Source organism: Onychomys torridus, chromosome 2 (genome assembly GCF_903995425.1).
Source record: "Onychomys torridus chromosome 2, mOncTor1.1, whole genome shotgun sequence".
NCBI lineage: Eukaryota > Metazoa > Chordata > Mammalia > Rodentia > Cricetidae > Onychomys > Onychomys torridus.
Genome location: NC_050444.1, coordinates 64,417,587 through 64,427,889, shown reverse-complemented (window position 1 = coordinate 64,427,889; position 10,303 = coordinate 64,417,587). Strand labels below are relative to the sequence as shown.

At 50.6% G+C, this 10,303-nt stretch overlaps 2 protein-coding genes across 7 annotated transcripts; both read right to left on the bottom strand.

Annotated features, from left to right (window-relative positions):
• Positions 1–565: 565 nt before the first annotated feature.
• On the bottom strand, positions 566–3,260 carry Spaar (small regulatory polypeptide of amino acid response). Of its 6 annotated transcripts, none has more exons than XM_036179229.1 (2): positions 3,239–3,260; positions 566–1,997 (listed from the first exon to the last, which is right to left on the bottom strand). In XM_036179229.1, the coding sequence occupies exon 2, from the start codon at positions 1,629–1,631 to the stop codon at positions 1,404–1,406; it is 228 nt and encodes a 75-aa protein (XP_036035122.1). In that variant the 5' UTR covers positions 1,632–1,997; positions 3,239–3,260; the 3' UTR covers positions 566–1,403. The 6 variants fall into 6 exon arrangements, with proteins under 6 accessions (XP_036035122.1, XP_036035120.1, XP_036035119.1 ...); XM_036179227.1 differs by lacking the exon at positions 3,239–3,260 and adding an exon at positions 2,469–2,621; XM_036179226.1 differs by lacking the exon at positions 3,239–3,260 and adding an exon at positions 2,469–2,621 and having other exon boundaries at positions 566–1,906.
• Positions 3,261–4,546: 1,286 nt separating this feature from the next.
• Hrct1 (histidine rich carboxyl terminus 1) lies at positions 4,547–5,475 on the bottom strand. The gene has a single exon (XM_036179553.1). The coding sequence runs from the start codon at positions 5,357–5,359 to the stop codon at positions 4,967–4,969; it is 393 nt and encodes a 130-aa protein (XP_036035446.1). The 5' UTR covers positions 5,360–5,475; the 3' UTR covers positions 4,547–4,966.
• Positions 5,476–10,303: the final 4,828 nt, after the last annotated feature.

Below are 10,303 nucleotides of genomic sequence, written 5' to 3'. Positions count from 1 at the left end.
CTCAGAGGGAACTAAGGTAAGGGTTGACTCAGTTTGACTTCGTCCTCTGCCCTGCTTCCACATTTCCACTCACAGATGCTCATCGCCAGCAGACATCTTTCAGCCTGCAACGAGGCCCTCCACTTAGCCCCCAGCACTCCCTGCCCTCCCTTCTGGCATATCTATGAAAGCCCTAGTCAGGCACTTGGTGTCCAGGGTGATGAGGACATGTTTCCAGGAGCTTCTGTGATCTCCCCAGATTCACTCCATCTAGCAGCCTGACTCCCTTCCGGCACCTCGTCCCCGCCATCTCCACCTCCATATCCCTCCAAACCCAAGCCCACCTCTCTGGGTCCTTTCTGTGGCAGCCACGTGCCTGACACCCTCACATCCCAGAGCCCCTTTTTCCATTTTGTCCCCTTCAACAGGGCGGTCCTGAGACAGTCACCTATTCAGGGCTAGATGCAGATATCCAGGAGGCCCATGATTCTCCACTCCTCAGATCACAGTCTTTAAATACGAGATGGCATCTATTCTGTGATCATAGAGAGGGTAGATTTTCTATTAATAAGAAACAAATGTCCCTTTATTTGTGGTAAAAACAACAACTTCTTCACATGCAGCGAAATGTAACAACATTTAACTTTTTTGGAATTGTCTCTCAGTTCACAATGTTTGTATCATTCCTAAGTGACGCAAATCCCTCACATCTGCTAAGAATAGACACGGTCTGTCAGACTATAGCAATAAAGCAAGTCTTGTTCAAAACGTGCTTTAAGTCTTCTCGGTGGCTTCCTGCTGATGAAACACCTTGTGCTTTCTGCAGCACTTTTACTATTTATTCTGCTTCCTTTTGTGGTTTTTCCCAAGCAGATTTGGAAAGACCCATAAAAGGATATACGTTCACAATTATAAAATAAGTCACTTGTTCCCAGAAAACAGCTCTTTGGTTTCAGAGTTTCAGGGCTGATTAAGGAGCAAGTCTCAGGGTTGGGCAATGTGAGGCATCCAAAAATACAAACAAATAAGAAGTAGTTCCTCAAAACGTCCACTTGAGGGCACGGGCTCCTTGGGTGGCGCGGCCACCTTTATCACGGGCATCCTGCTGACAGGGTGCTAACTTCTGCGGAGGTTCCACAGCTACCCCACCATAGAATGCCACACAGTGTCTGTCCACACCTCCTCATCCTCACTGTAAGCAAGGCCCAGCTGATTTCTCAGCTAAGAGGAACCTCACATGCGATCCTAACACCTCAGGTCCCCCAGGATAGAGGGCAGAGCAAGCAGATCGGAGAGAAAAGGGAAGAAGTTTGTGGAACATGTAAAGACAGAGAGGCCTGGGAAGAGCAAAATGCCAGACAATGGTGCCTGAAAGGTAGGCAGGCCTGAACCAGTAGCAGAGCAAAGCTGAGGGACTGCCAGCCTCACACAACAGTCCAGAAGTTCTGGGCACTTGGCAATGGCCGGGATTGGAGACCAGGCCCTGTGAAGAGCGATGCTTCCTGGTGAAATGTGGCCACGGTGAAGCTGTTCCTGGGGTCCCTGTCTGGGTCTTGGGTCTTCAAGTCATAGCTGAAGTAGCAGAGGATGCAGGTGATGGCCATGGTGACAGCAAACAGCACTGCCACCATCCCGATCACTGCGGTCTCCATGGTTTCCAAGTGGCTCTTGTCACACGAAGGGGGTCTCTGAGACTTAGTGTCCCATCAAAAACAGGGGTTCTATGCTGGATGGCCGTCTCTCCTCAATCTTTTAAGACGCTGGTCTGAGGTCTTGGATTGTGCCATCCTAGGCCAGTGACCCTTCTGCTGGAATCAGATGATCCCCGGTCTAGTTTTTAACCTCAGGTCAGACGTCCAAGAGATGTGGTCAACTCCACTAGCCTCTTCTCGGAGCGCCATCAGGAGAGATGTAAGCACCTGATTCCCTGGACATGGAGGAGGCAAGTGAAAGAGAAGCAGAAGATGTTGCTGAGATGCCAGGCTGTCCATTAGCAATGCCTCAGGACTTCAAGGTGACTGATTAAAAAAAAAAAAAAAAAAAAGGCAACTATACACTCAGGAAAACAAAAGCCTCCCCTTTGGTGGACCCAGGAGGAGCCTGGCTTCTCTGGGGGAGGGACCCAGGGCCAGCCTTCCAATTGGCCTCTCTCCACTGCCCTCCCAGCCCCTGGACCTGGGCTGGGAGGCAGGTGTGGAGAAGGACATGTGCCAGCTCTGAACAAAGTGGGAGCGAACCGAGGCAGCACACACAGGTCGTTATGGATGCCAGGGGTCTCCAGGTGGAGGGGGAAAAGGGGAGAGAGGGCAGTTTGTACTTGGCCTCACTTTCTGGGCAGGGTAGGAAAGTGTGGTGTAGACAGGGAAGGACCTCCTCCAGCCCCTTCAGTGACGCGTCATAGACCCCTTTCACTCTCTATACACCCTCATAGGGCCCCCCTTTGCTGCCCCCGGGGCCCACTACTCACATTGGGTGCTGTGCAGACTTACCCCTGGACCTCAAGTGTGCCCGCTCTGACTGTACCTGATTGCCACAGGCTCCTTGTCTGGTGACCACCCCAGGCCACGAATCCCTTCCCCGAAGCCTGCAGTGATGTTTGTTGGGGCTGCCTGGAACTTGGCTTTGGGGCTGCCTGGAACTTGGCTCGGAGATGTCTGAGCAGCTGTGAGTACTTCCTGAATCCCTTCCTCCAATTGTGATGGAAGGCCTCTGACCCACAGCCACCACCTCCTCAGCTACGGCACTTAGCCCGCCCCACACGCTTGCAGGATCGTTCCTTAACTGCCCCTTGAGAGGTATCAGCGGAGGGAGCTCGGCCCAAGCCCACTCATACCGGGCACCTCCTGAGACTACACCACATCCAGAGAGAAATCGGTGTTATCAGCCTGCCCTTTACCATATTTTGAAAAACGGGCATGGGTACTGGACATAGGCAGGCTCTGGTCCCACAGCCCTGGGCAGTGACAGTACCTCCATTTCACAGGTATAGTCACAGAGCAGATACGCCTGGCCAGGACTGTTGGCAGTCAGTCATGACAAGGACAGCACCAAATGGCAGAGCAGGGGTTCCCTTCCTCTACTCCAATGCCCTCTTCACAGGGACCACACAGAGGGATCACCTGACTCTGCTGTTTGCCTGATCAGGATCCCAGGGGCCCCCAGGAGAGAGAGAGCTGGGCCCAAGGTCATGCAGCCGGGAACTTTTCCAGTCTCTCCAAAGCCCAAGAGAACTTCGGTAAGAGTATGGGTAAACACTCACTCTGGAGAAGGCGAAAACAATACGCTGGCTTATTCTAGCACAGCCTCTTTTCGCAGATGTTCCCACAATCTGGGCTCATCCTCCTCATGTCGACAGGGAGTCAAGCACTTGGCAACTTTTGTCTTAACTGGGGCGACCAGAAGTAGACAGATGCAAACGGGAAGCACACATCGGAGGCATCTGAATCCCCAGCATCGCCTGGTGGGGCTGGGAGATGAGCCTCGGAGGCTGTTGGGGGGGGGGGGGCAGGGTTATCTCGCTTCTCCTTTGCCGAGTCTGTGGCGGGGAGAATGGCCTAGCATTTTCATCAGGAATACAGAACACTTGTCCTGCCCCGTTACCTTCTACCTTGTGCAGTTTTCTACCTAAACTTTTCCCTCTCTCCCAACCTTGACTTATCTGTAACGTCCCCGTGGAGCTACAGAAGTGGTAGGGTCTGCAGCAGGCATAATTCGGGAGCTGTGAAGGGCCAGGGGCTGAGGGCTGAGGGCTGGGCTGAGCATGGAGATGAGGAGAGAGAGAGATGGGTGTGGCGGACGCTCCAGAGAGAAATCAATCCACCAGACCTCTCGTCCATTTTCCCATCACAGAAACCGAACGTGGGTGTCTTCGTCAGCGACCTCTCCCTTCCTCCCTGGCCACTCCTCCCCTGGGAAAGGGAAGGAAAAGGGACATTCTATTCCAGTGAGTCACCCTGACTGTCTGGCCAGTTCCCTCCCCCACTGAGCCTTGTCCTGCGTCTCCCTTGTTCCCAGGCATAGCTGGGACAAGATTTCCTTTCCCCATCATGGATTCGACCATTTATTCATAACGTATTTGGGACCTTGCATGCCTGTTGACTTTGGTAGAAGTCTCTACTATCCATGTCATCCTTAAGGAAGGGGAAACTGAGGTCCAAGCCAGGCAACCACCTCTAATGGCCACTCAGCACTCCAAGCAATTTAAATGACTCTGTTCCCTCCCTCAGCCACTACAGTGAATCTGCAAACAGGTTGGCTGAGATTCAGGGTCTGGATGAGTATCCCTACCCAGTCCCCAAAGAAACACTGAACCAGTACAGCCAGAGGGTGGAGCCTGCCCTGGACCATGTTCAGAGGAGCGCTGGAGACAGTGCTCAGCAACCCAGTCTAGGCGATCTGGGTGTCCAAAGCCCTGGATGTCCACACTGAATGTTTCCTTGTAGCTTAGGCAGGGACCACCTGCTTCTCCTCATTGTACAGGGAGATCCCAGGCCCAGCTTCTCATCCCAGAAGAGTCCCCAGACCTCCTCCCATTTCACACACACACAAAAATAAATGCTTTCGGATGGATTTTATTTCTTATAACCAAGCAACAGTGAACGGTCCAGGCCGCCCCATACACATTCTGCACCTGGAAGGGCATCACAGGGTCCCCCAGTCAGATGATCACTTCATATCCACCAGGGCACCGGGTCTATCGGACACTCTCGTAACTTCCGTGGTCACCAGGAACTGCAGTCACAAGGTAGGGCGTCTAGCCAGCCCTGCTCCGAGCCCAAACCCTGCAGTGTACAGGGCTACCCAAGTGGTTCTCGGGTCTCGGTTGCACAGTGGGAGAAGGGTTCATAGACAAATGAAACTGAACCAGGACTCAGGTCCCAGAACCCCCATCCACCCCAGAGACAAGTCCTTTTCTATGGGTACATCAGGGTCCACTCATTTTGGTGCTGGATGGAGGGCAGGGCCAGGTAGATACCATTCATTGGCCTCAGTGGCGGACTCCATGAGCATGATGGTGGTGGTGGTGGTGGTGGTGGTGGTGATGGTGGAGGCGATGAGGAGAATGGTGATGGTGGTGGTGGTGATGAAGACCTGCACTGGTTACCCCAGGCATGTGGCCACGATGATGGTGGTGATGGTGAAAGCCTCCCAGGAGACCCCAGCGCCGGCGCCGGCGATGGAAGAGTCGAGGCCTGAGTTGCGGGACTCCGTTTCTCTCCACATCATGCTCCTGTGATCTGTGGAAAAGACAGATGGCCAGCAGCAGCAGCAACATCAAGATAGCCAGCACAATGCCTGTGATCCAGCTCACAAGGGTCGTATGCCCCAGAAGGCTTAACATCTGGAAGCCAGAGGGTCCCCCTTCACTCGGTGGCTCCATTTAGCAGCCTCTGCTCGGCCTTCACAGTCCCTGAAGTTAAGGTTGTCTCGGCTCCTGCAGGCTGGAGAGCAGCCAGGGAATGTGGGAGAGGCCTGTTTGTTTGGACTAGCTTCTGAACCAAGAGCAAGGCCAGAAGGCTGTTTGAGAGGAGGCCATGCAGGAAGAGTGGGTGGAGACAGCGGAGCCGTGGGACTAACTTGCTTGAGGGGAGGGCCCTGAATATAGGGATAAGAGGTCAATAGCCCATCTCTTCCTGCTTCCTGGCAGAGAGACGGCCCTCCTCTGGGCTTCAGTTTCTAAGAAACCACTGTACAGAGATTAAAGGTGTACAGTTTGGACCCACACAACTCCCACGCTCTGTGACTGCAGCCTACAATGTCCATAGCTAATGGTAAGAGTCTGTCCAAGGAGTCAGCCCAAGTCCTGGGAACACCAGGGAGGAATGGCTGGACCCTGATGAGGACCACACGCTGTTCTCCATCCAAGAAGGCCCCGCTTCTCCTGCCGGGTCTAGGAAGCCAGAGGACTGGGTGTCAGTTTTGGGTCAATGGAAAGCAGAAGCCAATTGAGATCACACAGGCCAGCCCCTGGACTCTCAGATCAACAGTCTCAATGGCTGGCAGCCTCCTTGCTCTCTCATCCTCCCTGTCCCAAAGTTCAGGTCATTCCCACCTGCCTGGGGACTCGGACAGTGACCAGAATGTACACAGTCTTCAACTCTCTCATTACTGGTTCTGAATCTGCTACTCCTGGTCATTATAGATGAGGCTCATGGTCTCCCAAAGCATCCCTGTTGTTTGCAAGCTGACTGGAATCTTATATGCGGGGAAGTGGTGCTCCCCAAAGCCCCAGCTCTGTGCCCTGGACCCTCAGGGGTCCTTCAGCCCCTTCCCCTAAGCTCCTTCTGGTGAGTGCTCAGCTCCCTGCCCACAGGAGTGTTTACCTAAGCCCCAGACTGGCTCCCGAGCTCTGCAGTAATTGTACCCTGTGAAGTTGGGCAAGGCTCTTCCCATTGTTTCTTCTGGGTGTGACCTCTAGGGATACTTTTCTGACTCTAACTCCAGTCGGGACTGCTTGCTTCCTCTGATGTCTCTAGTGAAAACCTGCAGCAGCTCAAAGGGCTGAGCTTCACCTTTGGCCAAGTGGGTCTCAAGGGTGGTCGGTCTCATGACTCCAGAGGCCTCTCTAGCCCTCTGGAGAAGTCACTTGAACTTTTAATGAGGCTTGAATAAAGAACTCCTCCTGCAGACTTCTGGGACTCTGGGGCCAGCTGTCTTCCCTCGAGGCACATGGAAGAGAAAGGCTGCTGGGAGCTGGGGAAGAGGGGAGGAGGGAGAGGAAGAAGGGATGAGGAAGAGAAGGTTAGACAGAGAACTTCTCCCCGGGACTTCTCCAAGGAGACACACACTCCACACAAACCAGGGACTGCCCTGCAATGTGCAGACCTGAAGACCCTCAGTCATTCCTAAGGGCTCCTGGGAATCATCCCACTCCAGTCCACCTTAGGGAAACTGAGGCCAGAGAAGGGAAAAAACTTGCCAGTGTCTCACCTTTGTGGATTAGTGTCTACCACAAGCTATTAATAGTGCTTTAGTGCTGGTGGGAAAAGCTGTACAGGGTTGAAGACACTCCCTGAGGCTGGGACCTCCAGAAATAATGGAAAATGATGTGCGGTGAGAGCCTGAGGGGCCAGGGATGGAGAGGCACCCAGATACACACAATACGTATTCATTTTATGAGGTACACATTTTCTCTCCACTTAGATAAAAGCTAGGACCTTGATATGGCCAACTTATTAGCTGCTTTGGGTATGTAGAGTTAGCAGGCTGCAGTCTCCAGGGCTTCAGAAGTAACTCCTCATGTCCACAGTGGGACAGTTCCCCACCTTTAATCCTGTGACTGCTTCACTGACAGTTTTGAACCGCCTGACTGGACACAGGGTTTGCTAGACCGATGGCCTTAGAGGAACTGGCTATGACGATGTAGTCCCAGCCCGAGAAGAGCTGTCCTGTGCGCCTGCCATTGTGTCTCCCCTGCAGCCGACAGACAGCTCTCTTAGGCAGGGCTTTCAGAGTACCTGCCGATGCACAAGCTTTTGGAAGTCCTTGCTCTCTCACTTAATCCCGTGCTTTCCAGAGTGCCTCAACTCGACAAATGTCTTTGTATGCACAAATACACTTTAGAGCCAGTGTCAGCCTGTGGGGACTCACCAGCCCCTTCCTTGCGTGTGCACACATTCTTGCATGCATGCACTTCTTCATCCCTGTTCCACATAAGGCTGTGGGTGGTTCTTCCTTGGCCAGCAACACCAACCACATTGTTTTCACTAATTGGTGGCACCACCTAGTGGCGACAGTGAATATAAATCACTTTTGTATTCTGACCCATCAAAAATTTCTATTATTCTGGTTTTGTTTGTAGATCATAATTAACAGCGATGCACTGAACTAATTCACCATTCTGAATTATCAATAACATGGCCAAAGAATTAAACATGGGGAAATACCATTCCACAGTAGAGGTCAGCAATCACATCCTTGGGCCTGGACCTTTATGGTAAATTTCTAGGACATTCCTGGGAAGGGGTTGAAGGTATGTCCAAAAGCTATGCAAGAGACAGCCAGGTCAGAGGACTGCCCAGAGGTAGGCTTCAGCAGCAAACAGATGGTAATCTTGATAGTAGAGAGTGTCTGTCCCAGAGAATCCAGACAGGGCTCCACCCATCCTTTGGTTTGACAGAAATGCAGAGACAGAGGCCAGCAGGTTCCTAACCTGGGCACTCAGGTCAGTTAGAGAAAGGAGGCACACTGCCAGCGCACTTAGGGCTGCTGGGAAGCAGCTAGAAAATAAAAACACAGAGGAGCAGAGGGGAGGGGTCTCCAATGCCTCAAAGCAATATGTTTGTAAATGTTCCTTATAAATGTTTACAGATTCTAATCCCAAGCAAACCAAGACCAAAGTCCCTCCATTCAGTAAATAAAGAAGAATCAATAGATAAGTTCTTGTATCCTTGCCACTAGACTCCAAGAGGAAAAACAGTAAAAACTCCCTCATCTACACTCTATACAACAACTGGACTTTTTAAAATTTTGCTGGTAGTGGTGGTGGTGGTGGTGGTGGTGGTGGTGGTGGTGGTGGTGGTGTGTGTGTGTGTGTGTATGTGTGAAAGTATGTGTGTGTGTGTGTGTATGAATGTGTGTGTATGCGTGTATGTGTGAATGTGTGTGTATGTGTGAATGTATGTGTGTGTGTATGAATGTGCATGTATGTGTGAATGTGTGTGTATGTGTGAAAGTATGTGTGTGTGTGTGTGTATGAATGTGTGTGTGTGTGTGTAAATGTGTGTATGTTAAAGGATCATTTGAAGGTGTCAGTTTTCTCCCCCTACCATGTAGGTCCTGACCCACATCAGATCTTCAGGCTTGGAGTAAGAAACATTACCCAACTGAGTCATCTCGCCAGCCCAGGATGTTTATTTTTAATTAGGAACTCAACCCAGAACATTCTTTATAACTCACAAAAGGATGGCGTCAAAAGACAATGGAAGAAAGGGAAGAAAGGTCTGGGAATCAAACATGCTTTTTTTCTTTGTGGCTATTTGAGACGTCCTTTTTACATGTATTCCAGGCTGGCCTCAAACACACAACCTGGCCTAAGCTGGCTTCAGATGGCAATCCTCCTGCACCAGCCTTCCAAGTCCTGGATGACACACACCACCACGCCCAGAACTCAAATATATTTCTATAACAAATAGTGTAGAGAACGGAGCCTATGGAGAAATAAACATTAAAGAAACATACCTTGATGAATAAAGACATTTGCCACCCAATCTGGTGACCTGAGTTCAGTTCCCAGAACTCACACAGTAGAGGAAGAGAGTTGATCTCTGGAAGTCCCCCTCTGTTCCACACACAAGTGCCACAGATGTAATAATATTATTAACATATATAATATGAAAATAAATAAAATGTAATTAAAAAACTTTAAAAAAAAGAAAATCTCCTAACTTGAAGAAGTAAGTCTGCTAATCAAAAGATATGCTGAGTACTAGATCAGCTGTTTAAAGAGGCCAAGCCACATAGGAAGGACCAATGAGACCTTAATGTCACCAGAATAATAATAATAGTTTTCAAAGCAGCAAGGTATGACCACCAGAGGGAAACATTGACAGTTTTATTTAAAACTAGACACAGTCTACCAAACTATCCCACAATTTACCTAAATGAGTTGAGAAAATGTCTGCCCCAGCCCTGCATAGTATATCCTAACAGCCTTCTTCATAACTGCCAAAAACCCAGAAGCGGTCAAGACACCCTTCAGTAGGTGAGCACATAAGCAAACACTGGGGCAGTGAGACAGTGCAACGCTGTTCACTGTGGAAAAGAGATGAGCTGTCAACTCACGAGCCCATGAACATGAAGGGCACGTCTTTCGCAATGTCAAAGAAGCCAATGTGAAAAGACTACACACCATGTGGACCCAACTCTCTGACCATGGAAAACTCCAGAGAGAGCAAAACAAAGGATGAGTGTGGTCAGGAGGCAAGGGGACAGAAGGAAAGTGGGACACAGAGACATGTAAGGTAGGTGACGCTATAATGGTGGCTACATGACATCATATAGTTCTTAAAATCTGAAGTATACGCCACCACAAGTGAGCCCTAATGTAACCAGGACTTGGAGTGACAAGGTGTCAATGCAGGCCGCAGTGCGGGGTGTTGATGGTGGGGAAGGCTGGGGAGGGGAAGAGGAACCTCTGCTTCTCCCACTTCGTTTTTCTGTAACCCACACACCACCTCAGTAAGGAGAGACTTGGGAGAGGGATAAAGAATGCCACGCAAGCAGCAGGAAGCACTAAACGGTTTAAATACAGAGAAAGAGGTATTCGTGATTCATGAGTCTCTTGTTTTCCTATAGTCTTGGCTAGCCTCAAATTTGTGGCAAT